Source organism: Neurospora crassa, linkage group IV, assembly GCF_000182925.2.
Source record: "Neurospora crassa OR74A linkage group IV, whole genome shotgun sequence".
In the NCBI taxonomy this organism is placed as follows: Eukaryota; Fungi; Ascomycota; class Sordariomycetes; order Sordariales; family Sordariaceae; genus Neurospora; species Neurospora crassa.
The window spans coordinates 766,571-794,174 of NC_026504.1; the positions used below are offsets into that span (position 1 = coordinate 766,571).

General features: G+C 52.5%; 9 protein-coding genes and 1 non-coding gene across 12 annotated transcripts; 3 read left to right on the forward strand and 7 right to left on the reverse strand.

Annotated features, from left to right (window-relative positions):
* The first annotated feature begins 648 nt into the window (after positions 1-648).
* On the forward strand, positions 649-3,585 carry NCU04927 (hypothetical protein). Its single transcript, XM_954282.2, has 2 exons — positions 649-1,702; positions 1,773-3,585. The coding sequence occupies exons 1-2, from the start codon at positions 935-937 to the stop codon at positions 3,069-3,071; spliced, it is 2,067 nt and encodes a 688-aa protein (XP_959375.1). The 5' UTR covers positions 649-934; the 3' UTR covers positions 3,072-3,585.
* Positions 3,586-5,700: 2,115 nt separating this feature from the next.
* NCU16745 (hypothetical protein) lies at positions 5,701-6,975 on the reverse strand. Its single transcript, XM_011396063.1, has 2 exons — positions 6,873-6,975; positions 5,701-6,778 (listed from the first exon to the last, which is right to left on the reverse strand). The coding sequence occupies exon 2, from the start codon at positions 6,774-6,776 to the stop codon at positions 5,856-5,858; it is 921 nt and encodes a 306-aa protein (XP_011394365.1). The 5' UTR covers positions 6,777-6,778; positions 6,873-6,975; the 3' UTR covers positions 5,701-5,855.
* Positions 6,976-7,314: 339 nt separating this feature from the next.
* Positions 7,315-8,767, reverse strand: NCU04928 (hypothetical protein). Its single transcript, XM_954283.3, has 3 exons — positions 8,157-8,767; positions 7,865-8,097; positions 7,315-7,788 (listed from the first exon to the last, which is right to left on the reverse strand). Exons 1-3 carry the CDS (start codon positions 8,389-8,391, stop codon positions 7,444-7,446), a joined length of 813 nt encoding a protein of 270 aa, XP_959376.3. The 5' UTR covers positions 8,392-8,767; the 3' UTR covers positions 7,315-7,443.
* Positions 8,768-9,281: 514 nt separating this feature from the next.
* NCU14089 lies at positions 9,282-10,221 on the reverse strand. The gene is made up of 2 exons (XR_897878.1): positions 9,824-10,221; positions 9,282-9,762 (listed from the first exon to the last, which is right to left on the reverse strand). It is a non-coding gene; the product is annotated as a ncrg155 (non-coding RNA).
* A 447-nt stretch (positions 10,222-10,668) lies between these two features.
* Positions 10,669-14,173, reverse strand: NCU04930. 2 transcript variants are annotated; one of them, XM_011395815.1, is made up of 3 exons: positions 13,701-13,921; positions 12,258-13,643; positions 11,031-12,183 (listed from the first exon to the last, which is right to left on the reverse strand). In XM_011395815.1, the coding sequence occupies exons 2-3, from the start codon at positions 13,306-13,308 to the stop codon at positions 11,225-11,227; spliced, it is 2,010 nt and encodes a 669-aa protein (XP_011394117.1). In that variant the 5' UTR covers positions 13,309-13,643; positions 13,701-13,921; the 3' UTR covers positions 11,031-11,224. The 2 variants fall into 2 exon arrangements, with proteins under 2 accessions (XP_011394116.1, XP_011394117.1); XM_011395814.1 differs by having other exon boundaries at positions 10,669-12,183; positions 12,258-14,173.
* A 126-nt stretch (positions 14,174-14,299) lies between these two features.
* Positions 14,300-16,413, forward strand: NCU04931 (hypothetical protein). Its single transcript, XM_954286.3, has 5 exons — positions 14,300-15,157; positions 15,217-15,305; positions 15,366-15,748; positions 15,805-15,881; positions 15,937-16,413. The coding sequence occupies exons 1-5, from the start codon at positions 14,950-14,952 to the stop codon at positions 16,272-16,274; spliced, it is 1,095 nt and encodes a 364-aa protein (XP_959379.1). The 5' UTR covers positions 14,300-14,949; the 3' UTR covers positions 16,275-16,413.
* Positions 16,414-16,847: 434 nt separating this feature from the next.
* Positions 16,848-20,804, forward strand: NCU04932. Of its 2 annotated transcripts, XM_011395817.1 has the most exons (5): positions 16,889-17,049; positions 17,110-17,929; positions 17,993-18,510; positions 18,571-19,302; positions 19,368-20,541. In XM_011395817.1, exons 2-4 carry the CDS (start codon positions 17,842-17,844, stop codon positions 19,270-19,272), a joined length of 1,308 nt encoding a protein of 435 aa, XP_011394119.1. In that variant the 5' UTR covers positions 16,889-17,049; positions 17,110-17,841; the 3' UTR covers positions 19,273-19,302; positions 19,368-20,541. The 2 variants fall into 2 exon arrangements, with proteins under 2 accessions (XP_011394118.1, XP_011394119.1); XM_011395816.1 differs by having other exon boundaries at positions 16,848-17,027; positions 18,571-20,804.
* Positions 19,766-20,671, reverse strand: NCU04933 (nucleoside-diphosphate-sugar epimerase; the record flags this gene model as incomplete). The annotated part of the gene is made up of 2 exons (XM_954288.1): positions 19,766-20,339; positions 20,412-20,671. The coding sequence occupies 2 exons, from the start codon at positions 20,669-20,671 to the stop codon at positions 19,766-19,768; spliced, it is 834 nt and encodes a 277-aa protein (XP_959381.1).
* Positions 20,805-21,144: 340 nt separating the features above from the next.
* NCU04934 (hypothetical protein) lies at positions 21,145-22,839 on the reverse strand (the record flags this gene model as incomplete). Its single annotated transcript, XM_954289.1, has 2 exons — positions 21,145-21,650; positions 21,705-22,839. The coding sequence occupies 2 exons, from the start codon at positions 22,837-22,839 to the stop codon at positions 21,145-21,147; spliced, it is 1,641 nt and encodes a 546-aa protein (XP_959382.1).
* Positions 22,840-23,299: 460 nt separating this feature from the next.
* On the reverse strand, positions 23,300-25,982 carry NCU04935 (dynamin family protein; the record flags this gene model as incomplete). Its single annotated transcript, XM_954290.2, has 4 exons — positions 23,300-23,518; positions 23,575-23,711; positions 23,764-24,007; positions 24,078-25,982. 4 exons carry the CDS (start codon positions 25,980-25,982, stop codon positions 23,507-23,509), a joined length of 2,298 nt encoding a protein of 765 aa, XP_959383.2. The 3' UTR covers positions 23,300-23,506.
* Positions 25,983-27,604: the final 1,622 nt, after the last annotated feature.

Sequence of the window (27,604 nt, forward strand, 5' to 3'; positions counted from 1 at the left end):
GTCAAACTGATGAAACACACGCCGAATGCGATACTGTGTTCCAACATCCTTTGTCATGGTTCGTGACGAAGGGAACCCCATTCGGGTCCCAGGTGTGGTTAGGAACACGTGACCTCGCGTTCAATCTGCACCTGGCAGTGTTTGCTGGCGATTGTTGGCGCCGTCACCCAGACAAGATGGGAATAAAAGGCGGAAAATGATCACGGGGGCAGATCAGCAAATGATGATGATCAGAGAAGCGAAGAGGACTGTTTGACAATGGATCATTCGTTCCAATGTTGGACAACGGGGAAGTCGAGACTGCGAAGACTGCAGTTGCGAAATGACGCAGCGACGCGTTGAGCCAATTGCAGAGATGAAATATGAACAACTGGGTCTCAAATCACAGCACACGCTTGAAGATTGTGGGGCTGTTTTCTGTAGCGTCGCTGACCATTTGATCCGTGCAGTGAACCGTAGCGTGCAGAACTGCAAGAACAGGGGAGGCCAAGAGCGCCAGAAGTTCACGCGCGCGCGGCAGTGGGGACCCGGGATCCGCTAAATCCATACCTTAGTGTGCGACCATTGTCCACAGCACGGGCAGCTATAGGTAGAAAGCGGAGTCGTGTAAGTGCACACAGCCCAGGGCAGCGCAGCGCGGTTCCAGTTCGTTAGCCCATCTGCGGGCGTCGTCGCGAACCGCGTAACGCACGCCAACTAGACACTAGCGCCTGTAGAGAGAGAGAGAGAGTGAGAGAGAGGTCACCTACCCGAGCTTCCAACCAAAGACGGGAGCCCTCGTCGTCGCTTTCGCTTGTCGCCAAATCTCGCAGGAAGTAATCTTCAACCTACGACTGCATTCCAATTGCTTGCCCCGAATTATCACGTCCCCCGCCACCCTCCGCCACGATCCCCTCGCCCGCCCGGCCGCTGTCGTTCTACCCACAGCGCCATTATGGGGCCGGACACGCCCTCCGCGTCGGTGTTGCCTGCGCTGGACCCCGGACGTGTCACTGCGACTGCGACGCCGACGCCGACGCTTCACCATGCCGACAAAGACTCGACACTTTTGCTTCCTCATAGCTCCATGGTCGCCGCCACCATGCGACAAGCTTCCACTGCTCTACCGTCGACTAGCGACAAGGCGACGCGGCCAGCGGCCCCCAGCTCCCACGACGCGACCGACTATCGCGTCCCAAGTTATCCGCATCCCCATTCCCACCAGCCCGCCGCCACTCCCACCGTCCGACACCCGGCCCCCGAGGTGCCCCGTATCTACGACCCTCGCTCGTCCGAATACCCTCCGGTCAACGCCGTCAATGCCAATCTAGCTCCTTACGACAGCTCGAGTCGCTTCCAACCTCCTCCGCCGTCCCAGCGTCACCGCCTCCCGCACTCCCTCAGCGTCTCGCAAGCGACAAGTTCCACCAACGACGCTGACTTGGTGTTTACCCCGCCCTCAAGCGAAGGTGGTCGGAGCCCTAGCAAGCCCAATAGCCACGACTCGAGCCAGGATTCACAGCTGCTGCAGCTCTCCCAGATTGCTGCCGCGCAGGAGAGGATACCCGAGAATGGAATTGCCTTGTCAAGGAAGCGCATGGCTGACGGAATGGTCAAGCCCACGTACGAAAGGCCCAGTCTATCTCCCGCAGGCACCGCCAGTCACACAAGAAACACAAGCGCCGTCAGTATGGCTTCTACTGCCACCAGCCGACTGGGAGAGGTGAGTCTTTGGTGGGATCTTTGCCCATGGGGTAGTCTTGCTTTCATTGCTAACACCACCTTGGCCACAGCTCTCTGCCGAGCTCAAGACTCGTCTTTCATACGCAATGGTAAAGGTCAACAATGGATGGCAATCTCACTCGATTGACCAAGTCGAGTCGCTGGCTTCCCGTGCTGCTTCCCCTACCTCGAGCAATTCCACTGTACATATGAGGAACGGGTCGTCCGCCAGCCCACAACTCTCGAACCTCCAACGCATAGGTAGTCACGCCAGCACGGTTCCCGCCAACTCTCAACAGTACCCAACATCATCCCAGCAATATCCATCAGGGTCTCAGCAGTACCCGTCGGGTTCGCAACAACATCCGTCAGCATCACAACAGCAACACCAACAACAGTATAGTCAAGGGCGGCCGGTTGAGAGTTCTTATGCTCGGGAGTCAGGCCACTTTGCTCCTCGTTATAGCCCAACACAACAAGCCGAGCCCATTCCTTCGGTTACTCTTGCTCCTCCTGCCCCTATCCAGCCAACACGGCAGCAATTCCAACACCCCCGACGCAATTCAGTGCCACGAAACACTCAGGCTTTCCTTGCAATTAACCACCAGCCACCACCTCAACAAGGGCCCAACACAGTTGGGCAACCGAGTCCTTACCTACCGACACACCATCATCGCACATCGCTAATGGAGCCGCCACTTTATCCTCCACATCAGAACGTCCGGGAACAAGACGCCATAGAATCATTGCTCTTTATGAGTAGTCCCGGTAACTCTGCCAACCTCAAACACGGCTTTCCCTCATCATCACAACCACTCTCGTCCTCGCAACCACCATTGTCATCATCACAGCCTCTGCCATCCGGCCACGCACAACCGCAACAACGAACCGCCTTACCAAGTTCACAACCACGGAAAAGCCTACCCTCGGCAAGACCAGTAAACCACCCACGCGCCCACCAAACGCAGTCTCAGCCCATCCAAAAACGCGTAGGCTTCCAAAAGTCTCCCAACGCTATGGACATGGACGACGGCACCTACGGCGTCTCGCCGTACAGCAATAACAACAATACGCGAGGCACGCCGCGGAAGAGAGGAGGATACAACGGGCACGCGGCTGGCGGTGGCGAGCTACAACAATATTCACACGTACACGCACATGCACCGATACCAAAGTTGAAGCAAATGCCCGTCTCCTCGGGGCTGACAGTACCATCGAGGCCGTCACGCACGGGTCTGAAAGACGAGGACATTGACAGGATGTTGGAGCTCGCAGCGGCCAGAGAGAGGGGAGACTCGGATTCGGAAGGGGAGATTCAAATCCCGGTATCGAGGGGGCGCCGGGAGGGCGCAGGTATTGTTCGGGCGTAGTAACATTTGGGAGGGTTCTGGGGGAGGCAGATGCCAGATGGGCTGATGGGATCAAACGAGTTGACGGGATCGCTATAAAGCAACAGTGTCTACGGCCAGTATTTGCGAGGAATGGAAACGAAAGGGGAGTCAATCGAATGACTTGACTCGGGGGGTTTTGGCGCGACCAGGCTATGAAAAAAGTGGAGGTCATTGTTTGCTAGGTATTTTCTAGCCATATGGACATCGGCGCATTGCAGCAACATTTGTTATTTGCTCTCGAAGCAGTGATTTATGTTTTCATTACGAAGCATCATTGATTGGGGAACGTTGACCGGGCATAAAGGCCAGTGGTTTTGAAGACCGGCTTTGGGAAGACGTCAAGCTACAAGAAGCGAATTTGCTTATTTGTCACGGAGATCAAACCGAACATGTCGGGGTATGAATCAACAGCCAAGAGACGATCATGTCTCAATTTACTGTACCGCCTTCTTCTCTTCTGGTATCAACTGCTACAAAATATCGGTGTTCTCCCAATGGCATGTGATGGGAGTTTGTCGTACTGGTCATTTTGCATGTTGCATGTTTGCGTCCCTGAACGCAAGAAAATCACTGCAGCGCAAGAACGTACCAACTTTGGCAGGAGTGGTGGCTATTCCGCGATGCACGGGCCAACCAGGACACACAAAACCCAGACCCTTCCCTCCCCCCATGGTTCCTTCTATCAATGCTTCCAATTTCTTTTTCTTTTCTTTTTTTTTCCCCTGCTTTGCTTTCCTTTTTGTCTCTTTTTCTTTTCTTTTCTCATCACCACCCATCACTCACGCGATGTTTTTGTTCATTGCTTCTTCTCTTTTTTTTTTCCTTGCACAAATCCTCATCACATAACCCTAGCGTCTTGGTTTCCCTCTCTCTCACCATGTTCTTTTTTTCTTACATCATTGCCTTTACATCCTTCTGATCTCATCATTTTCATGCCCCTTGCTGGTTGTCTGTGGCACTGGGGCCCATGGGAGTCATCATCCAGTTTCGTGGTCCAAATAAGACCACGCCTGTGGGAATGTACACGGTCCAGCCCTTCACCTTTTTTTTTTTTTTTTTTTTTTTTTTTTTTTTTTTTTTTTTTTTTCATCAGTGGTCTTTTTCTCCAATGTCTTTCACGTCGCTCACAGCGATGCGTTCAACTCAAGAAATGCCCTTTCTGCGGTGGCGCGCTGAGTTGTGAAAGCAGATTCCAGCATCTCTGTGTGCCAGACATCAATGAGTTCTTCTTTCTCGTCAACTTTCTCATTGCTAAAACCCAAGGTGTTGGTTAGTTGTTGGCAATTGAGGTTGTTGGCAATTGAGGTCGTCACCAATTGAGATTGGTGGAGGTACAGAGGTACATCAGACAGAGGTACATCAGACCAGGGGTGCTGGGCCGAGATGGTGGGACGGAAGGAAGGAATCAGACAAGACTAGTGCAATATAGGTTAGGTCAAAAGTAGTCATAAATAACAAACAGCCAATGTGGTTACATAGCGTAGCGGCTCCCTGCCACGCCCCACTTTCAGCTACCGACCGCAAGGTCACTCGTTCGATCCCATCTCGAGGGCAAGCACGACAGAGTTTTCATCCCATTGCTATGGGAGAGCTGTCCGGGCAAGTCCTGGGCACTCTCCCATGGTGAGTCTTTCATCCTAGCGTAGCTTCTCCTTCCATAGCGAATATAACTTATCTACAGCGAGTATTAACCAACAGCGAAACGAGCGAATATACTAACCAACAGCGAAACGAGCGAGCATACTAACCAACAGCGAAACGAGCGAGCATACTAACCAACAGCGAAACGAGCGAGCATACTAACCAACAGCGAAACGAGCGAGTATCACTAACCCATAGCGAAATAGCGAATATAACTAACCAACAGCGAAACGAGCGAGTATTACTAACCAGCAGCGTACTAACCCATAGCGAAACAGCGAGTATCTCTAACCAACAGCGTACTAACCAACAGCGGAATCCCAAGTGGGATCTGGGTTTTCACCAAGCGGTTTCCCAGCGAAGTAAGTATTTTTTTTTTATTTTTTTTATTTTTTTACTTTTTCTTTTTTTTTATTTTTTTTTTCTTTCACCCCCGATGTTCCCGCATTTATTGGGGCAGCCAGGATAGGATGCAGACAGGGGCTTGTGGTAACAGGAAGGGGGGGCGTTGAGAGAAGGAATTTGTGAAGACGCTGGTCGGCGATATGGTGGATGCCGAGGGCTTGAAGGCCTAGGCGGAATTACCAGTCGGCTTTGTCGAGGGGTTCGACGGCCGGCGACGAAGGGGGCTTGAGAGTTTGGGGACGGAAGAGATATCCGGGTTTGCGTGGGCATCCCTCCCGCCGCTCTGACTTGCGTTGGGACCTTTGTGAGTCGATCAGTGTGAAACCGTTATCCTTTCCCCCCTTGGCTTTCTTCTGTGTAGTGCCAGGTTGGTCAGCGAGGTCCTTGACAAGAGCGTAAGTAAGGATATCCTCCATCCATGGGGGCAAGTACTTGCAGCGGACTTGTCGAATAGGGTGACCAAATTGGTCGAGCGATCTTTGTTGGGGTAACTTGCTTGGCACATGAAGTCCTATAGACACAGCGCGATTTGAAGCATACGAGAGGCCTGTGCTTGATTCCCTTGCTGGTGATATAGCAAGTTGTAATCATGTTTCCGTTCACATAGGTCTATCTACTGACTTAGGACTAACACTATCGATACAGTACACCAAGGACAAGCCAAGAATAGGTAGCAACGGGCTCTCAAGAAACCTTATTAGTCTTCCAACGACCAGACTAATGCCCCCACTTTCCATGCTTCCTATGCTTATGATGTCCCTGGCTCACTCCTCCATACTCCTGTCCATGACCATGTCCATGTTCCACAGATCCAGCATGCGTCTCCGGGTAATGATGCTGCTGTGTCTGTTGTTGAAGAGTAGGATGCTTACCACCGCCACCACCACCACTAAACATCCCACTCAAGCCTCCGCCGCCGCCATGTCCATGTCCATGTTCCAAATCATGGGCATGCTGAGTCTGTTGGTGATGGTTCTTTTGATCATGGTTCTTCTTCAACTTGTGCTCCAGGATATTAGCAGCTACTGCCCCCGCAGTGGTCCCAAGCACGCCGTGGTGATGGCCGCCGCCGCGACCGAGTTGTTTGGCGAGGAAGTGCCCGCTTGAGCCGCCGACGAGGGTGGCGCCTAGGCCTCTTTCGCCGTCTGGGCCTGTGTGACCGTCTGGGTTGTGGGGAGTGGTGGGATCGTGGGGAGCGTTGGGAGCGTTGGGAGCGTTGGGATTATGGGAGATGTTGATGTTGTTTGACTCCTTACCAACGGGACAAAAGTGGCTAGTGGTAGGATGACCATGTTGTTGAACGGAAAAGGTACCACTATGGTTGGTGGCGGTGTTGTTGTTTGGGATTAATTCGTGTTGTAGGAAGCCCTGAGCAAGATGGGGGTTCAAGCTGACGTCTGCGGCACCGGCGGGGATGGAAATGGCGGAGCTGCGGCGACGACCGGCGGCGGCATGGTCTTGGAATTGGGGGTGGTTGTCGTAGGAGTGGAGGTGAGCTTGGCCTTGGGGAGGGTAGGTGTGCGAGCTGTGCTGCTGCTGGTTGGATGTTTGTTGGGCGTCAAAGGAGGACGGCTGTTGATGGCCGGGGCCCGAGGATAAGTAGTTGGAGTTGGTGTAGTAGTAATCGTTTGCGGACATTGCTGTGAATGGAATTCATTGTTAGCAGATCTGGAGGAAGAGAGGGGATGAATAACACGGTAGGCAGTGGGCAGGGTAGCAAGGAGGGTAGAATACCGAGAGCAAGGGAAGGTTTGGTTATTAATGCAAAATATGGATGTTGTCGACAATGGGCTTCAGCTTGTCGATGCGAAGTGATGGCTTCAGGCGCGTGGTTAGGGAGATTCATTCGTTGCTAGAGAGTAACAAAGAATGAACTGCTTGCACGACTTGAGGTGAGTGATCTTGGCTGTTGATCTAAAAGACCTGTTGTAATTCCTAGCAGTGGTGACGCGGTGCGTACCTTCTTCGTACGAGAATTGTGCTGCGAGGCTCGTTCCTTCTTTATGTGTGGGCGGAACCAACATGAAAAAGAGGACACTCAAAACTTTGGACAAATACGCAGAATACATTCAGGGAAAAACTGCAAACATCACTGATATGGATAGGCGAAAGGGTTTCTTGCCATTTTGTCAATCATTCATCGTGACACAATGGCGGGACATTCTTCATGGCATGTCCCGGGTTCAAAGATGGTTAGTTCAGTGTCTGTTCGAACTGCCTTTGCTATGCCAGAGAATATTCGATCATTGTCTTCGCAATTTCACCCCCTTTTACTTTCCTCTTTCGCTTCCCAATCCCCCTTCCTTTACCCTTCTTGCGCACTCTTCGCACTCGCTTTCTCCTTGGAGTCTTTCCCCTCAAACAAGCTTTCGGGCGGACCCACCATGTCTTCCAACCTAGCCTGTCTTCCCTTCATCCAGTCATGGAGGGCCTCCCAGTCGACACAGGCATGGGGCTGCGGTACCTTTACGGTAGGCTTGAATCGGCTGTGCGGCGTCCACTTCAATGTGTAGATGTTCACATCGGCGTTACACAGGATTTCCTGACGCAAAGACTCGAGACAGTGGTCGGCGTGTGAGTAGAGCTCGTCCCAGTCTTGCGTCTCATGGTTGTAGTAGTACTCTGGGTGAATGTATTGCTTCAGTCGTTTCTTTCAAGCGAGATGTCAGTCATGCCAAAGTGCAATCGTCAACACTCGACGAGAAACAGACAAGGGGGCCGCTTACAAGGCAATGCAACGAATGGGAAATACCCAGCCCACCGACGAAGCCACCATCTTTGTGCTGGACAGAGGTAGCATTGTTGGCGAGGAAGAGCTCATCGGCAGAGTACCTGATCAAAGTGCTGTCAAGGAGGTCGTGCCATGCTTGGTCGAGTTCAGGACGAGGTTTGCCCATGAACTTTTTGGTGTCCGGGTCACCGGTTAGCCATTTGTTGACGTATTTGACTGGGGCCGGCGCTGTGAACTATGTTAGTAAATATAGAAAAAAAAGACATGTCGAGATGGGTTAAACTTGCAATACGGTATTACAACTCCAGGCTTTGATGGTGAACAATCTTGCAATGACAAGATGCTGTAGATTCCGACTCCAAAGAGAATGAATATGACGGAAAGAGAGGACGCGAGAAGGATGTAGAAACTTCGCTTCCACTTCTGAACCAGAGCTAGTGCCTCTGGATTCTCGGGAATGTTCTCATCATCACCATGCAGACGAGCATATCGGGGCTTTTCATCTGTGATCAATGGCTCCATGATGGAGTTTCTTGAGATGAGAACCTCGTCACAGAACTTGAACAACTGTCGCAGGGCTAATCAAAATCTAGAGGTACAATAACTGAGTGGGAGAGGAGTATCAGAGGAAGAAGCAGAGGCCCATAGTATGGGAGTGGTGTTAACCGATCGAAAGTGCCGGCACTGCGTCAAGGCACTTCTCCCTTGACATGAGTTTGGTACCCTTGAACCGGGATGAGAAAGAAAGAAGTTGATGAAACAAAGTGCAAGCGGTTGTGTGAAGTACAATGCATTCCATGATCCTTCTTTTCCTTCATCCTTGTCAATAGGTGCTTGAAGACCAACCGCACAGTATCGGAAGAGGGACCAGTGTTGAATGCTAGAGGTATGTATGAGGGTATACGTCTACGCTACAATACTGATGGAAAAGCGCAGCTATTGGCCCATAAGCTCCATCTCCGTAGTGTAAGCATATCATACGATGCAACCGGGGGAGGCATTAGGTCTGTTGGTGGCGTAAGCCATGCCGATAATCCTGTCCTTGAACAGTTGAAGGATCCGTCACAAGCGCCTATGCGACGGAAGAGGTGGGCGCTGATCTGCCGGACCGCAATCAACGGCGGCTCTTCACTATGGCTGAGGAAGTGAACCAGCTTCTTGGCGCTATAGGGCTAGACACAACTATTGTATGTGTGTCAGACGGGACTGGCAATGGTGATACATAAGCGGAGAGTGACGCAAAGCATGAGAGACGACCTAACGGGTCCATCTGCCGGAATCCGGGTGATACGACAAGGAAGTACCGGGGCTTGAGTTGGGGGCGTCAGACGTTGTGGACGGTACCGAGCAAGGCAGCCTGGAATGGCCTCTGGGCGAACTTCTACTTGTCTCACTATCTTTGCGGCGCAGTCAGAAGACAACCTGAACCCGAACGGATCAAGTCTCGTTCAATTAATTACATACCTCTACAGATGGACCTTCCCTAGATACTTAGGTACCCAAAGCCGTCCAGTCTTATCCCGCTGATCAGGTCAGCCTTTTCGGAAGTTACAACGGGATTGCTATTCTCGGATCCTTCCGTGCCTGCCTTAAATCACACCCAACCCGGGGAAACAGCACTGTTTCGGAAGGAACAGGCTTGTCCCCCACCATAGCTGCCCTTGTGTGACTGGACACCCCTCTTCCTCCAGGCTCCTCGGACCCGACATCCATCCATCCGAAAAAAAAAAAAAAAAAAAGAAATCACTGCAATGCCGCCCCAATAACCAGATCCTCCTCACATGTCGCAATTGTCAATCCCCTCGCCAATCACCCCCGTCCGTTTCTTGAGAAGACAAAGGTCTGTGTCAAACTCTGTCCCCCGCCCATCTCGTCGTATGGCTTGAGCAACATCTGCGGTGGTCCCCAGTCGTCAGTCAAAAAGCTCGTCAAAGTCTCGTTGAGCGTTCCTTACCTGGAGACGAAATAGGAGCAGCGAACACTGAAACGACTGACGCCGCAAGCAAGGCAAACAACGTGACAGTCTTCATGTTTGCAACGCTTGAACTGCTAATTTGGCTTTGAGGGTGCTCAAGGTGAGGGGCGTTTGGGAGCTGCCAGCGTTGGAGGAGTGCCTGAAGCAGAAGAAGAAGAGATGAAGCCAGGACGGAGAGAAGTCACAACAGCACTGACGATGACTTCAGACCAAAAGATATACGAGCTGATTGTAAGAAAGCAAGGCCTAAAGCATAATCAGACCCGATTGGCAAAGACGCCGGAAGGTAGAGGTGTCTGGATCACCTCGCGGTACTTGTGCTGATAAGCGCCTGACAGGATTCACACCGGCAGGGGATTCGTGGTTCCAGGTACTGTCATCACAGTAAACATTTTGGCCGTTATAACTGCCTTTACAACAACCGCCGCCAGTCAGCATAAGCCAAGCAAAGGAGGCAACTTAACGGCAGTGGTCCGATGGTGGCTTATGACTGCAGCCGCTCGGAGAACTACCGACATGCAATGCTGACTGTGCCTCCTAGTTGCTTTCCATCTTTTGCCATCACAACGAAGTTCCGCTTCTTCAATGTTAACTCCTTTCGGTGTTCACCCCGGCTTGACCATAGCTACCTACCCTCCAACCACACCGGGATCAAGACTAAGAAAGTTTTGCCGGCAAGGCTCGCTGACACACACTGCACAGGTTCGTACACTCACCAACGACAGACAGCCAAGCGCCGAGTGCGCATATATCGACGTCGCTCCACGGTTCAACGAGGTTTTGCACAGTACCAACACTCCCACATTGCCGTGAATTTCGCTTTTGTTCCATCAATCATATGTCCAAACTGCTCTGCAGCGTCACCTATCCAAGCCTGTACACCGAATCGGAAGCCATTCACGGAGCAACTGTGCTCCAAGAGACAGTTCGCTCTTTCTTGAGACTGGTCACCTGGCTGGTGGTACCAAACCTCAGTGGAAAATCCAACATCAGCGACTATTGATGATGTTCAAGAACATCGGGCGAGAAAAAGAGAGCGCCCTTTAGTGTGAAGCATCCCCAAATCCCAACGCCCTTGCTCCCAAGTCTCTTGGCTTCGGCTTGTACCCCACGAAGAACGAGCGGTATCTCTTGGCCGGACGTACGTAGCAGCAAACAACCAGCCGTTTGTGACACTTGTCAAGTCATCATTTCAGTGAAGATACAACCACTCGAATTGCCTGCATCTTCCATATTGAATCCTACTTTCGTGTTACTATTCTTAACCCCAGCCTGCTGTATCCCTTCTGCTCGGAGCCGGATGGCACTACACCTGTTCATTGCTATGTTCCAGACCCCGTCTCTAACCGATTCGTAGCTCAACTAGGCACCATAACAAACTCAAACACCAAGCTTCTCGTTCAGAGTCTGGATGAACGCACACCGCTTAAGCAACTTCTCCCTTTCCATCAGCGCCGCCCTCTTTTTCCTCGCCTGTTCCGGATTTTTAGCCGCTGCCTCTTCGGCTTCATCCTTTTCACCCATCTCCCCATACTCCACTCCCTCTCCCATCATCGGCTTCTGCATGCTCCCTAGATCCTCCTGGCCCTCAACAAGTCCATGATGTCTAACCTTACAGCTTCCTGTCCCCACCGGCCCACCGATAACATGCACGTTGAGACCCCGTAGTTCTTCCAGCCCCTTGGTGGCAACCCCATCTTCAAGTTCAGGTCCACCAAACGCCTCAGGCCACTCCCACCCTTCTTCTCCCTCTTTCTTGTCCTTGGAAGGAGAACTCGGGTCCCCCGTCGCAGCAAACCTCACAAACGCCCCCGCCATCTCCCTCGCCAACTCCTTATCTTCCTCCGAACAAGCGTCGTCTAACTCCGGGAAGACGCCATTAAAGATATAGTTGGTATCACTCCCATGCACCGCGCCCAGATACGGCATCCCGGCCCTGCTAAATAGCGGGGTCAACATACTTTGGTTGAGCGTGTACAGTCTCACCCCCGCAAAGTTGTCGGGGTCCTCCGCGTATGAAGCGCGGGAGACATGGTACCCAAAGTCAATAGAGGAGCAGGTGAAGAGCAGGTCGCGCAACATGCGCGAGATGCGGAAGTAGTGGATGGGTGCTTCGGGGTCCTCGTCGGATTTGCGGGCGAGGTACGAAAGGTATTCGGGGGTGAAATCGGATTCGGGGTACAGAGAGAAGAGGGTGGAGATGTCGGAGGGGGTGAGAGAGGAAGGGCCGGTGAAGGCGTGGAAGGCGGGGATCATGGATTCTTCAGAGGTGAAGAGGTGCGCTGGGCCGGCGTTGGTGGCGCCGTCGTCTTGGGCCCAGCCGAGGATTGTGGGGATGCCTTTACATAAGAATGTTAGTGACGGACGCAAGAGAAAAAAAAGAAAAAGGAGAGAGAAAATGATGGGAACGTACCCTTGACGAATTTGCCAGACTGGTAGAGAACCGACTGCCGGTCCGGGATAAAGTCATCATCAATAGAAGGAATAAAAGTAAACAAGCCAGCAGGCGGGTGATTTTCAATCGAGTACGCCATCGCCTTCTCCGTCAGCTCATCCATAGGCACCTTCCTCATACACTCCAACACCTCCTCATCCCCCTTCTCAATATCACAACCCACCCGCTCAGCAACCATTCTCGTATGCTTCTCCGTCTCCTCACTCGTCATATTCAGCGCCGTCCCCGGCGGTCCACTCATCATCCATGCCCGCGTAAACGGCGCCCCCTTGGCTCCTCCGTACGCAACCATCTGCAAGCTCGTAAACGTCCCGCCAGCGCTCAACCCAAACGCGGTGACTCTTTCCGGGTCTCCGCCGAAGTGGGCAATGTGATCTCTAACCCATTCCAGCGCCGCCCTCTGATCCCTCATCCCCAGATTCAGAGACTTCTGCTCCTTGAGTAAAGGAAGTCGGGGGAACCCAAAGATGGTAAGTCGATAATTGATAGCGACATAAATCACCGGCTCGCCCATCTCGACGCTCAACGCCAACAGCTTGTCAGGGTTGAAGTGCGGATCATACGCCGACCCTTTGACTACCCCGCCGCCATGGAGGTGCACGACCACCGGCAGCTTGGCGTCTGCTTTGGTGCCTGCAGGGCGGGAGATGCGCAGGTTGAGACAGTCTTCGCTGATCTCGTCAGTCATGGAGAAGAAGGGAGGGATGGCGGGGAGAAGTTGGGGACATGCTGGACCGGGAGAGGTGGCGTCGATGGTGCTCCCGGAAGAGGGGAGAAAGGGGGTAGGAGGGGAGAAGCGGGGGGCCTCGGCGAAGCGGATGTTGAGAAAGTGTTCAATCTTGGTGCTGGTTTCTGACGATTTGGGTCCGACGGTGGTGATAGTGCCCTTGTAAGAGAGGTTGTTGATGGGGTCTTTGACGATGGGCGTTGTGTCTGTCGCGAGGACAGCAGTGGTTGCCGCGGCTAGGCCGAGGAGGACCGCTTGGAGCGGTTGGAGTGCGGCTAGCATTGTGGTTCTTTTGGTTGATGGAGTTCGTTGCTTGTGGTGGCGTTCTTCAGGGAAGGTAGTGAGGATGCATTGGGGTGCTTCGAGCTGTCAAGCTGTCAAGCTTCTTGGCTGGTGGTCTGCTTGATGGCGCAAGAGATTGGTGATGATGACAAGATCTTTTGTTGACTTTGTCCCACAATTAAAGACGCGGAATGTTATTGACATGTGTCAAAGAAGGAACGAGTAAGAGGGGTTGGCGCGTCAATCGTAAACGGCTGTCAGGGCGAATGAAGGGAACACAAATCAATGGAGGAGAGGTCCGGCGGCACCAACGGCAGTAACTCGAGTGGGATTAACTGCGGGGAAATGTTAGTCATTGACTCGTTATGGCAAGTACTGGACTGATTGCTGACTGTTGATCTGAGACAGCAGTGGGATGGAAACTGAAATCAACAGTTACATCCAAAAATGCCCAACGTCGCCAACGACATGTCTATTGCAGAACGGCAATGGTTGCGATTTATCAGTCAGCCAAGCAGTCCGTCCCTACAAGAAGCATCTTCCGAGTTGGATAAGTGGAGTGATTGGCCGATCATTCGGATGATGTGCAGCGTAATCGCAAATGTAACCGGACTCCAGGACCGGGAGATAGTCAAAATACCTCTATGAATACATTCAATCGTAGAAAATCCCCCGCCTGTGGCTTACATATTGGGTTGGGTGCAATAGCTCCTCACAAAGCCACCGGCTAAGGATTCCGCATGCCCCGATAGTGGTTCCCGATACTCTGCCGGGTTGCATTATTCGCTTGAATCGCGCTAAATGCAACATGAAAAGGGTCTGGCTTACGATGATCCCTTCGCTCTTTTATCCGACTTTGATTCCACCCGCATGCGTGGACTACACTACTGTGTATTGCTGTGCCACATCCGCGATAGAAATGGTGGGGGGTCACTGAGGTGCTCCGTCTACGCCGCAATGAAGCAGCTTTTGTGGTCTTTGTGTCCATATAAAAACGGCCCGATGTCCGCCCCCCTCATTTTGGGCGGCTCGTCCCCTTGCTGACCATGGTTCGCTGCTGCAGCAGTGTGGTATTCGTCCTGTGGTTCGCGTGTATGCATTGGATGAATGGTTCCAAGGGAGGGTACGGGGACGAGGTGAGGGGCTGACCGCAGATATTATAGTGTATTGAGTAGTAGCAGGCAGACAGCCCAAGATTTTCGTTTTGTGTAACCCTCCCGGGCACCGGACACGGCACACCGTTTATGGCATGCGGCAGCATGTATTGCTACACAAAATCAGCGTGGTGGTGGTGAGCGTGCGTCGGCCGAAGGTTGGAAGTAGCGAGGACTGTAACATGCCCGGACCAGAGGCCATGCTGGGAAGTAGAAAGGTCGAGGGTACTGTTGTGCAACGGCACGGACAAAGACGGGAATGGCTGGCATCAGCTGTCGGCACATTTTGCCCTGGTCGCTTACTCTTGGCCAGGGAAGGCTGGAGAGCATCAGGTCTGTACCTTTTGGCTCGCGGAATGGTGAAATGGACGGTATGATAGCCATAGTAATAAGGTAGCGATTCCCGTTGAGGCTAACACCTCGGTGTCCTGTCCATGAATTGGGCTCAAGTCATTGCCAACAACAGATCAAACAGCCCTGAGCCATCATGTCCCAACCCCAACTCTCACCTCCCGAGTATGACAGCCCGGGCGGCTTGATCGCCGGGTCCGTCATCATGTGGATTATCTCAACGCTCTGTGTTGGCTTGAGATTCTACTCCAAGAGGTGGAAGCGACAAGGCTACATTACGGCGGACTGGCTGATTTTGGTAGCTGCCGTCTTTGCAACCGGAATGACCGTGATGGAGATCTATGGTAAGTGAAGACGCCGACCATCTATGTCTGCTTGAACGCAGAATCTGACGAGAAAACAGGCGTGAAGGAACAAGCTTTGGGATATCCACTAGGGGCATCGATCGAAGACCCCAAAGCAGTCAACGGACGTCTGAACAAGGCCAAACATGTGCGCTTTCTTTACCTATCCTGGCCTTGCTCTGTCCCATTCTAACCGACATTTGCTCAGATCGAACTCTCGTTCCTGCTCCTCGGTATCGCCACTCTCGGCTTGATCAAGCTGTCTGTGTGCTTCCTGTTCTGGCACCTCTTTGCCCGGGTGGTGTTTCGTCGTTTCCTCATGGTCTGGATAGCCGTCATTATTGTGTGGACTCTGTCCTTTGTCCTGGCTGGCCTGCTAGAATGCGGTTCCCATCTCAAGGCATTGTTCGGACAACCACAGGCGTATTTGGATCACTGTGGAAGCGCCATCCCGACAGGATATGCCATGGTGGGCAGTGATGTTGCCACCGATTTCATCACACTGCTCATCCCCATCCCCGTGATCTTCAGCATGAAGATGGACAGGCGTACCCGATTCTTGACGCTGCTGACCTTTATGATCGGTGCCCTGTGAGTCTTTTCAGTTGAGTTTGTATGGTGGCAGCCAGGCTAACAATGGGTGACAGGTCCGTGGGTGCGTCCATCGCCAAAGCCTACATCTACATCAAGGCCAGCTTGGGTTTGTGGACGTCCGATGCCATCTGTAAGCTCCAGTGCCCCCTATCCTATCCCATCTGATAGCTAACGCAGTGATATAGCCATGCTCACTGGCCTTTCTATCTGGAATCTGGCTGAGGTCCACATCGGTATTGTTGCTGCATGCGGCCCTACGCTGCGACCTATCCTGGCACGCATCTTACCAACCGAGAGCCTCCTGTCCCTCATGTCCCTCCTGGGGGTAAGCTCGAACACGTCCAAGCAGAACGAGCTCCCCAGCTTTGTCAAGATGCCGGATGCCGACAGTGCTGAGCAGTTGCAGGCCGGGGTGGAGAAGGTTGGGTCTAAGGGTGCCGATGGGCCTCGTGGAGTTCGGCAGTACGAGATGGAATCATGGAACGACGCCGAGTCTGAGAGACGTGGTCCGCATCATGTCTGAGGAATAGGTGTTGTCGAGGATCGAGCGTAGCAACCTGACTGTATCTATCACCCTGTCAGATTGGTCCGACGGCAGAATGTCGAGGTAGCGTTGAAATTCATCATCGTCTTTGCTTCGCGCAGTCAAATAACTGAGTGATTGGTCTTTGAGCTCTTGTTTCCCAGCGAATGCCGGATATGAATTTCGCGATGGAATAGTTTTTTTTTTGGGCCAAACGGGGAATGGTGACTGCAATTCGGGGTCCCAGCACTAACAATTAAACCATCTGGCACGTGCACTAAAGCTAAGCCACTGAAGCCATCTCACTGCAAGCCACTCCTTTCGTGGCGTCGAATCGGCCTGCTTTACCCCGGCTCGACGGCAAGATCAGAGAGAGGCACAGAAGGGAGGCACACCTGCAACCACTGGAAATTGGATGTTATTCCGACTTTTGACTTCAATTGTTTGCGAAATTCGACGACAGCAACATGATCTGAGCAATCATCAAGCAACAATCCGTCAGCAATCAGCCTCACCTTTCCAATTTCATCTCGACTCCACAATCTCAACGTGCGCAACGTTCTGGACCCTGGGGGTTCTCAGCTGTTGTTCTAGGGCTCCCAGGATCCCCCAGATGGAAAACATGCAACTCCACTGGGGAGCTTCGTCTTCAGGCTTCTCTCAGTCTTCCTCGCTTGTTTTTCCTCTTTGCAGTCCAATCGCAATGCCATTCGCAGCGTAGCGTAGTCACCCACACCTCGGACAAGAGCCTCGGTAAGAACCCCGGGCTTGACCTGTTAGTGATCTTCTCAAGGTTCCATACAAATCCAAGCAAAGCGCTAACAGGGCGTGGTAGATCATACACGGGACCAATTCCCTCGATCTTGGTCGGGTGTAGGCAGCTTTGCGGACTGGCCCAGGTCATCCTTCAATCCCAGGCAACATCGACAACAAACAACGGTCTTTTTCACCGACATCTCGGATCGGCCTTGGTTCCGGCCATACGGACACAGAAAGATGAATGACCTCCATTCCCTCCAACACTTCGTCTACACGACGGCGGCTCAGCTGTCATCGGCCGCCAAGCGAGTACGGATCCGGCCGCGCTATTGACCGCGCTATTGTTTTTGACCACGCCAGATTCCCTCATGGAAAGCTTGTTAGTCCCCACGTCTAGTGGCCTACACGTGTGTTTGCCCGTCTCCCAAATATCCGGGACCATGTCAACACACTGCTAGTCCTCCTAGGGATGGGCTGAGGTGGAATAGCGGGAAATGGTCGAGATTCGTCCAACTGAAAGGAGAGGAGATGCAACATCGCGGGCAGCTCGTGTGGCGTCCTATCACCACCAGCACACGGAAATTACACATGGACCGACTTCAGCCCTCAGCCGCTCTCCTTGCTTCTGCCACCCGTTCTGTCGTTGATCCTATGTGTGAATAAAAGGGTTCCATTGCCGTACCCAAATAAAAGGGATCGACACAACCAACCGTGGATTTGGGATCCGACAAAAAGAGGTTGACGTCTCAACACGATCGCTCACCACTCACTCCAGTCATTCTTTAACGAGACCACTTTGGTTGTGATCATGAAGCAAGCTTTGTTCCTGGCCTCGGGCTTTGCCTGGCTGAACCTGGCCTCGGCCGCCTGCTGTCGCAGCAACAAGTGCTTGAAAGGTACGATTGCTTCCAGTACAATGTTCTCACAAGCAATACTAACCAAGGTTCTTCTCACGACAGCCATTGTCCTGAACCAACATGGAATTGATGACTGCGCCTCGGTCCTTGTCGAGACTGTGTCGGCCCCGGCCCGCATCGTGACCGAGACCGTTACTGTGTCCTCTACCCAGTATGCCGCCGTCCTTGGCACCGAGATCGTCACCGAAATCGAGTCAACCACCGCTGCCACCGAGACGATCTTTTTCACGGAGAGCTCTGCCGTTACCGTTGGTACCGAGACAGTCATTCAGCTCACAACCGAAACGACCATTGCCAGCACCGAGACGGTCTTCCAGACCATCACCGTCCCTGCTCCGACCGAGAAGAAGCGCGACATTGATACCTTGACGTTCGTGGAGCCCACCAGCTCGGCCTCGGTCGAGCCTGCTCCCGTACAGTCTTCTCCAGCGCTTCCCGAGTACGCCTTGGACTGCCCGTCCTTCGACAAGTACAAGTCGGCCTGCAAGTGCGTCGGTGCTGAGATCGTAACCGTCACCGTTCCTGTTCCCGTTTCAACTGTTACTGTCAAAGAGACCACTGTAGGTTCTCACCATGTCGGGATTCGCAGGCGAACCTAGCTGACTTGACTTTTTACTTAGACCATTTTGGCCTCTATTGCTGCCATCGTTACCACTACGGAAACTGAGTTGGTCTCAGTGAAGGCCACAGCCTCGACTACCGTGACTGTCGTCGTGGATGATGTTGAGACGGTCACTGCCACTCAGACCAATGTCGTCTCCCTCACTGCTACTGTCACCGCCATCGAGACCGCGACCCTGGCCCCCGAGCCCGTGCAACCCGTGTGTCAAATCAACACCGGCGCCTTCCGTGCAATGACCACTTTCAACAACAACGACCTCTACATGTACACCAACCTGGTGAACGGCCTGGCCGGTGGCCTGATTTGGCAAACTGGCAGCACCACCACCTCCCAGAGCATCCAGCCCCGGTACAACTTTGCTCTTGATAGCGAAGGCTCTCTGTATCTTCACGACAAAATTGCTCCCTATCCCTACACATACTACGTCTATATTTCGACCGCCAATTCGGGAAGCAACTGGCCCCAAATCGGCAACAAGCAATCTATCGAGAGTGCCATTGCACAGGGTGGCCCGGTCAGCAAGATCAAGGGATGCGTGAATCCCGCCACTGGTGAGCTCACGCTCCAAGATTCCATCGGAAGAAAGAACATTCTCTATTGTGGCGCACAACTCTGGTTGTCTGCCGGCTTGGGTGAAGATATCAATCGTGGTGGATGCGTCCAGCAGTTCCCCAAGGTTGTCGCGCCATATGGGCAGTAATTCAGGATACTTGCACATTCGACATATGAGGTGTGTTGGCGGACGTTCAGTCATTTGTCTATCACAGTCTTAACCAACAATTTGTTTTACTATAGATGTATTATTGCAACTGAACCCACGGCTCGGTTTTACCGTCTGTCGACACACGTCCCATTGTCCCGTACTAAGATGATGCATTATCACTCCCCTGTTGATGAACAAGCAGCCATCAGGTCGGAATACTCAACTATCCTTGATAGCGCAGAGGTTTATGAATCTGTTCACGAACAAACGATCATCCAAAACATTAAACCACGCCAGAAAAAAAAAACAATCTCTTTGATATCATTACAATCTCATCCCATGGCGCCCACCATCTTTCTCCTTCCCTTCCCGCCGCTTATACCACCAGCCATCCTATCTTATCTTCCTCTCGTTCTCCCTCCTCTTTTCTCTCGCCCAAATTAACCCACTTATTCTATACAAAAAAGAAATAATACATCCCGAGAGGCACCTACCCCTCCAACGAAGCAATCCTCCTCCACCCTTCATTTCCCACCACCACACTACCCCCTTCCAACTTCTCAAACCCTTTTCCATTCGAAACCTCCGCCTCCTTCCTGATCGTCTCATCCCACTTCCCCATCGCCATCTCCACCAAGAACTTTCCCAAATGTTCCGTAGGACTCCACATCTTCTTGTACCCCGCTCGGATGGGCGGTCCCAAAACACAGTTGCTCAAAGTATAAAGGCCGGACACTTTGGGGATGTACGGGTGAATGGCAGGGTGGGCGGCCGCGTCGATGAAGGCGGGGCGCATAGAGAAGGGTAGAAAGGTGGAAGTAGAAAGCTGCGAGAGGGCGAGTTCAGCTTGGCCTTTGATGATGGCGAAGAAAGGGGTGGTGAGTCTTGATAGAGGGGACTGGGAGGAAGGAGGGGTGGTAGTGGTGCCTTCGCCGGAGACGTAGATGAAGCGGAAGGGTTCTTTATCTTGGTCGGGAGAAGGGGAAGAAGAAGAAGAAGGGGGTAAGGTCTGGAAAGCGGCGGCGGCGGCGAGGGGGAAGTCTTTGGTGATTTTGACGTATTCCCTTTTTGTGTCACCATTTAGTATCAGGCATGGGGTTTTGTGAAGAAAAAACAGGGGGGAAAGAAAAACATACTCCTTCCCAACAGCATTTTGGCTAATTCCCAGCGCCCAAACACATCCCGTTGCACCCTGGAGCTGGTTGAGTAGCTCACTGTCGTACTTCTCGAAATCCTTGTGAAGAATGACGTTGATGCGCGGGTCCTTGGCGTCTTCGGCCATCTTGACGGGTCGTCGGCTGATGATGGAGATTTTGGTGATGTCTTTGGTCTTGATCATGGCGTCTAGGACGGCGGAGCCGATGAGGCCGGTGGCGCCTGTGAGGATTAGATGCATGATGGATTGGTGATTTTAGTGTGCTTGCAATGCAATGGGTTAAGAAGAACAAGGGAAAGAAAACAGAGGGTTCGAAGGACGGATGGGAAAGAAACATCAAGCTATATATCATTGCCAGCAACTCTGAAGCGGCCGACGGGAAATGATGCTGTCTAGCACTGCCTGGCATTGCCCCATCGTCGTCGCTCCTTGATTCTGACATAAGCCCAAAGCCGCATCAAGTATCGTGCCTTAACTCCTTCTATCCAATATATTTTCTTGTCTTACGTCCGGACTACGCGGTTGCAATATCCGGGAGCGGGCCGGAGCGGATGTGCGGCCGCATCACCGCAAGGGTGGAGTAGCAGTGGAGTACACAACCCCGGGTCGACTGCCGATCCAGCGGCTCAGGAGCCGCGTGGACCCCACTGTTAACGACAACAGCAATCAAAGCCCTTGACAATCTCGGGCGGTGTTGACAACGACGACAACGGCTAGGCCCTTCCGATCGCCCATGCCCTTTCCACAGCCACCTTGAGTCCGTTGGGTTCGCATCTCGCCAACGCTCCGAACGGGATGAAGGCGATGTACTTGACCCTGGTGCTCACGTCCTTCTCTTCTGTCGTCAACTTCAGCTGTCCCATTTTCTCGTGCCATCGCGGGTCGATCAGCGGTTTTCCAGTCTTGTCCACCTTTGGTTCCCACTCGGGAGGATCCTCATCGCCTTCCTCGTCGGTGCTTTTTGATGCAATGTCGATCCGCAATGGCACTGGCGACTTCCTTATGGCCAGTTTCAGATCGACAGCCTGCTCGCAAAGCTGCTCGATAATCTTTTCAACCATTTGCTTGTTCCGCGCAAAGGTGAAATTCATCAAGGGCTCAAGGTACCCGATTAGCGTTTGAGCTGCGCTCTTAGCTTCAACCGTCAAGATCCCGTTTCGAAGTTGTTTGAAGAGGTTGATGTTGACCGCTCGCCATTTCGCTTCGCCTTTGTGTCCCACTGTCGTATCTCATTAGCGTCCCATACCCTCCAACGTCAATACGGATAACATACCTTTCTCATGCCTCATCAAATACCCCTCAATCTCCTCCAACTGCCTCTCGACGCGCCCCGTCTCCCTCCGTTCATCCACCTCCTCATCCAGCTCGGCTCCAAACGTCCTATGCCCGGGCCTCAAAATCCTCGAATACAACACCTGAAACACAGCCGCCATAACCAAAAACCTCCTCACCTCCACCGACGCGCTCCCAAACAGCTGCTGATCCGGCACCCACGGCAACCGCATAACATCCACCTCCATCACCTTCGCCTTCTTTGTCTCTAGCTGTAGCGCAGAACTGCTCACAAACTCCCACACCTTCGCTCTGAACTCTACAAATAATCTTCTCACCCTCTCCACAGCCATCTCCTCCCCTTTTTTCTCTCCCTCCAGCCCCTCCTCCCCCTTGTTTTCTCCAACCGCGTCATCGCCAAATGCATCCCCCCAATACCCCCCCTCCCTTTCCTTCACCAACCGCTCAATCTCCCTCTCCCGCTCTTTACACACCCTCTTCGCCTTCCTCACCTGTCCCTCCAACCTTTCGAAATCCACCTGATACGCAATCCGTATCCGCTCCCTCATCCTCTCCAGTGCCTCCGCCGCATTCAGCTGCACTATCTCCTCGACCTTATTCAAATGCGGCACCAGCCGTCTTTTCAGCGTCCTTGCCACTGCCTCGTCAATAGTCTGGTACAGCGCCGGTTCGGAGAGTGGTCGCTTGTTCTTCGGGGGGAGCCGAGCAAGTTCGGCTTTGGAAGAGCACGGGCTGCCGTCAAGCATGATGATATCTGATGACGCGTTGCTTCCGTCTGAGGAAGCGGAGGTATTGCTTAAGCCTGGATTGCGATTGGTGTCGTCGTCATCATCGTCAGAGGAGGAGGAAGGTTGAAGGACGGTGCCGTCGACAAAGTCACCGGATGTTGTGCGCCAGTGCGCCGGCTCCTTGTTCCATTTTACCCTTTTGGTTGGGCGTGGGGTGATTTTCGTGGTGGAGGGCATTGGGATGTAGGGAAATCGAATGAGTTTGCGGCTTTGTGTCAAGGGCATGCAAAAGAGAGGGACGCGCGGGGGTTCAATCTCGTTGTAGTCTGTTGCGTTGGGGGATGGGTACCGGCGTTTGGCACCGCGGTCGGCGGCTGGGTTGAGCATTGAATAGCTTGGTCAGAGACGGTTGAGATTGAGGCTCATGTGATGTACCGAGTTTCGGCGAAGAACACAATCTTTCAGATGCGATGCAGGAGGATACTATTCTTGACCGAGTCTGGGAGAGGTTTCAGTTCCTCGTAGCAGGTACGTATTATGTGTACGCGCGTGGAAAAAGCGAAGTCAAAGAACAAAGGAAATGATGCGAAGTTCGGCTTATATAGTTGAATCTCGTTTCAGATCGTGGCTTTGTTCTCTTTGTTGTGATGTATGCCTCAGTCTTTTCCTTCAGAATATCAAAGATACACAGACGGTTTAGGAAAGGGTTAACTATCCAGGTGCCGCTGTTAGCATATTGTTGTCAAGTTGGACGGTGGAGGCTGAGATTTGCGATGCGATTCCGCAGTGCGACTGGCGGTTTGCTTGATATCCCTAATATCATCATCACTGTCATGCGCTGCATGTACCCAAACTCAATCCATGTTAACTATGGTACGGAGCTGATGAACCTCTGCGCAATGATTGCCTGTTGTTCCACCCTCGTCTCTCGCATCACCCCCTGGTAGCGCCATGAGTTGATTTCCCTGCGAGAGGTCATGCCTTGGAGCCAGGCGAGTATCCTCCATGAAGGTACTGTAAGTTCCACTCGCTGGGCGCTGTCTACATTCCGGGCTCAAGCGCTAGTCTTGAATGATTGTCAACATCTCTTACGGAATCAGGAGAAGGTTTCAGGAGTTATACCTCTGCATTCTGTGGCTGTTTTTTCTCGTCTTTCTGCGCTTTGGTCTTCCGCTTGCCTGCACCACTTGACGAGCTAGGCGTCTTTTGGGCTCCAGACGCAGAGTTGGCCTCGGAAGCCGAGGAGACGAACAGCGAGTCTGTTCCTTCGTCAGTATCGAAGAATATGATCTATGGGATAATCGGACTTACTACCAGTGAACTTCATCCCGGTGAAGCGCTTGCACGTGTCCATACCCTTCTGGAGCACCGTAAGTTGCTTGTTGAGCTGTTCTCGTTCAATACGGCTATCTTCGGATTCTCCGGCGATGATGGCGATCTGCTTGGAGTCCATTCCGAAGATTGATACGGGAGACAGGATACTCTCAAGAGGGTCAATCAGCTTATCTTCGATCACCTGGGCGGCTACATCGTCGATGAAACGCTTCATTGCTACCTGGAACAGTGTTCAGTGTAAGTGGATGTTGAAATATGCACTGGACAAATGGCATAGTCATAGCTCATACCGTGTAGTAGGCGTTGAGGCAACTCAAGGCTTCTTGGGCCGCAAAACGTTCCGGATTCTGTTCGGTGCGTGCTAGTGCAACCACGAGTTCCTTGATGTTGGTGCCGCCTGCGGAGGTGCCCCCTGGGTAGTTGACCCCGCAGCCGCTGCAATACCCAGTCTTTCTGAGCGTAATGTCTGTTGCTGTGCACTGATCGCCAAAGAATGAGCGTACTGCCTTTTCCAGCCTCTTCTTCGACTGCTCCTCTCGGGCCGTATGGAGCGCATCTGTGAAGGACTGGTTATAGGTGATAGGATGGCCACTCTGGTGTGGTATCAGAAGCTCGTTGGCCTCCTCCATCATATCAGCCAGAATCTCGTCCATAAACGGTCCAAAGATTTCCTTCTTCAGGGTCCTCAAGGTCGAAGCGTCCGCGATATGGGCGATGATGAGATCGAGAAATTGATTAGCAGCCTCCCAAGCTCTTTGGACATGTTGACGAGCCAAATCACCCCACGGCCGAGCTTGCTCCAGGAAAAGATCCGAAACAATCATAGGGTTGAAGGTACCCGGCAGCTCCCGACCTTTAGTACGCTTCAAGAGATACTCAATATGCTCAATGAACTTCTCTTCAGAAATCAAGACCATCTTGTCACCAACAACGCGGGAATGGTATGTCTCAATTGCATAGTGATGACCACGTGACGCAATCTCGTCGGCGAACTTCTCATTGAGGGTTTGTACCACGGCTCGGATTCGCTGTCTATAACCAGTGTCGGTCTTGGCGTCCTTGAAGAAGTCGTGGTTGTAAGTGCCATCCACAGCAGCCTTCACAAGTGACTGGAAAGATTGGCTAAGCGTGTACAGATAGAGACGCTGTTCAGCCTCCTTCGCCCTAGGATCACCGAGCTTCTGAATCTGAGCATTGCATGCCTCAAACTTAGCCTCGATCTCCTCCATCACATTGGGAAGCTCAGAGGCAATTTGTTTGAGTAGAACCTTGCTCAGTCTCTCACGGAGTTTGTCGATGCCAAGGTGGGCAAGCGGAAGCTCAGTCCAGGCGCCCTGAGTGAAGAACTGTTGCTCCATGGTGTCACGGTCAACAACATTCTTGGCTTCCTTATCGGAATCCTTGTTCCGGAGTACATGCCATCCAAGACGGAATTCGACTTCCTGATTCTTGGCAAGGTCGACGTATTGCTTCTCACTCTCGGATCCAGGATGTAAAGCATCAGGCTTGGTGATGATACCAAGAGTGCGATGACCGGGAGGGTCGGCTGCGCGAGCCAGCTTCAACACCACCTGATTTGCGAAGTCGTTTTTTGCCGAGACGACTGCTAAGATGATACTCCTGGGTTCATTCATGTAAGACCGGACGACTTTTTGGATCAGCTGGACATCCGCGGCAGTTTGGTTCTTCGTTTCCGAGTGGATGAGACCGGGAAGATCAACAATAGTAAGGTGTGGACGGTCAGGACCAGTAATCTCAACGCGAAGGCGATGGTTGGAAAACGCCTTGCCTTGTGTCGTGGAGATTCCCATGTAGTTCTTGGCCTTCTCGATAATATCCGGCAGGTGGTCGAAGGAGGTCATCTTCTCCCTGAAGGCAGATAGGGCCTTTTTCTCAGTCGCGTTGGCGTCTTCATGAGGTACAATGGAAACGTGGGCGCTTATGTCGAGGGTGCGGCGCAGAACAACTTCCGTGGGAAAGCGAGTGCACAAGTTCGCCTTGATAGGAAAAGCGACGCCAGAGATGGCTTCCAGAACAGAGCTCTTGCCAGATGACTGATCACCGCAAACAATGATTTGCGGCAATGAGACATAGTTGTTGATGCCCTCCAAACGGAGACGATCGATGGCATCCAAAAGTTCTTGCTGATCCTTGGAGCACAACTTGCTCAACGCACCACTCTGGAAGGTTACCATCTCTTCGGTGTGATCGTGGGGGGAGGCAAGGGGGACTATAGTGACGGTAATTATCTCAAGAGGGCTGTTCGGTGTTGGGACTGAGAGGGTAAGACTCTGAAGAGTGGTAAGAAGGTTGATGTTGCGGTGTCCTTGTGCTTCATCGTCTGAACCCGTCCGGACGGAGCAACTCTTAAGTAGAAGACTTCCAAAGAAACCATGCTCTGTTGGCAGCCCATCAAAATCAATCCTTAAATGACGGACGGAGAGACACCGCGGAAGCGTTAGCAACCGATGCAAGCAGCTGGATCCAGTTACTACTTGCAGGAGACGTACTCATCCCAGTGACTGTCAGGCTTTGATGCTTTCAGACCAAACACTTCGTTGGTCCTCCTGAAGCTGTAATGTCCTCTCGCGCCTGCTCCGACGGTCACTACAAACACTTATGAGCGGATCAAACGGAGTTTGGAGCCAGCAAGGTCACAAAGAAGACAATTGGCGCATTAGTACCCTTGTAAATGTTAGGGGATGGGTGGAATGGGACATAGCATATTGGGCCTCCGGCGTTGAGGACAAGTAGTATCCCGTGCTGGAGTGGCATCGAATTCGGAGCTAAACGTTTCCTTAGGTATGAAAGAGAGAGCAAATGCAGAGCTGTGTACCAAAGGGACAACAAGGCACACCAGCACTGGAAAATGCCACAAACGCGTCTTATAGTCCTCCTGAGTCGCGACAGATGTCAACTCGAAAAGGTCCGGGTGATATCCAACCTACGAGGTGCTCCTCAGCTTATTGTGTAGCTTGGTACACCCTTATCCATAGTACTCTGGACGTAACGACATTGGCAAGGCTCACGTTCCATATGATATTCACTGTATGCCTTGTGCGTTTGTGGCTTGCAACTCGGGCCTCTTGCATCCCAAGTGGGGACAGTCAACGTTGACCAAACACCCCTTCCGCACATAGAAGCTGAGATGGCCAAAATTGTCCTCTCGGAACGATGGAAGGCAGTCCAGCCCTAACCGAAAAGACTTTGGGGCTCTTGCTCGCGATTAGTCTTCTCCGGGTTCTCATCGGAGCAGGCTGATGTAGGTCGGCCGGGGAAACTCGGTCGCAGCTTTGCGACGACGGTGCTGAGTGCAAGGTCTCTGTACAGATTATCGGGCCTGTTGTCAGTGTAGGCCGGGGATACTCCCTAGCAAGGATCCGGAGTGCGGATAATGTGGGCCTAGATATCGTCCAAATTCCCGAATTCTGTTTTGCGGGAGGTACTGTCGAGCCAGGCAACCATCTGATCGCTTCGAACCGAAAGTCATCAGCGTACTTGAGCAGTCTCAAACCCCAGACCTCACTTGATGAATGGAATGCCAATGCTGTGGGCCCTTGGGCCTTCAAAACCGAGCCTAAAGCCAGCAGATAACCGGATAAGAGGGTGTCTCACTTGGAAATCACCGATTCCGGGGAAAACTCCAAATGCTACCGGGAGTTGCTTGATCGCGACTTGAGAGTTCAGGGGATGGGCAACATATTCTTTTGGACGCCGCAGCCGGAGCCTTTTGCCAGTGACTTGAGCTATAGCGGTTGGATTATGGGCTGTCGCCGTCGGGGATTTCGGTTGAGGTTAGAGCCACGAGGGATCGCGG

Bases quoted from the DNA above. Each gene is read 5' to 3' on its own strand.
- NCU16745 (XM_011396063.1), bottom strand. From the start codon at position 6,776: ATGTCCGCAAACGATTACTACTACACCAACTCCAACTACTTATCCTCG.
- NCU04928 (XM_954283.3), bottom strand. From the start codon at position 8,391: ATGGAGCCATTGATCACAGATGAAAAGCCCCGATATGCTCGTCTGCAT. The intron at 8,098-8,156 runs GCAAGTTTAACC...CATAGTTCACAG, and splicing joins TGGAGTTGTAATACCGTATT to CGCCGGCCCCAGTCAAATAC. The intron at 7,789-7,864 runs GTAAGCGGCCCC...CTCGCTTGAAAG, and splicing joins CCCATTCGTTGCATTGCCTT to AAACGACTGAAGCAATACAT.
- NCU04927 (XM_954282.2), top strand. From the start codon at position 935: ATGGGGCCGGACACGCCCTCCGCGTCGGTGTTGCCTGCGCTGGACCCC. The intron at 1,703-1,772 runs GTGAGTCTTTGG...CCTTGGCCACAG, and splicing joins CCACCAGCCGACTGGGAGAG to CTCTCTGCCGAGCTCAAGAC.
- NCU04932 (XM_011395816.1), top strand. From the start codon at position 17,842: ATGAAGCAAGCTTTGTTCCTGGCCTCGGGCTTTGCCTGGCTGAACCTG. The intron at 17,930-17,992 runs GTACGATTGCTT...TTCTCACGACAG, and splicing joins CAGCAACAAGTGCTTGAAAG to CCATTGTCCTGAACCAACAT. The intron at 18,511-18,570 runs GTAGGTTCTCAC...CTTTTTACTTAG, and splicing joins TTACTGTCAAAGAGACCACT to ACCATTTTGGCCTCTATTGC.
- NCU04931 (XM_954286.3), top strand. From the start codon at position 14,950: ATGTCCCAACCCCAACTCTCACCTCCCGAGTATGACAGCCCGGGCGGC. The intron at 15,158-15,216 runs GTAAGTGAAGAC...ACGAGAAAACAG, and splicing joins GACCGTGATGGAGATCTATG to GCGTGAAGGAACAAGCTTTG. The intron at 15,882-15,936 runs GTAAGCTCCAGT...GCAGTGATATAG, and splicing joins GTGGACGTCCGATGCCATCT to CCATGCTCACTGGCCTTTCT.
- NCU04930 (XM_011395814.1), bottom strand. From the start codon at position 13,308: ATGCTAGCCGCACTCCAACCGCTCCAAGCGGTCCTCCTCGGCCTAGCC. The intron at 12,184-12,257 runs GTACGTTCCCAT...TCTTATGTAAAG, and splicing joins GTCTGGCAAATTCGTCAAGG to GCATCCCCACAATCCTCGGC.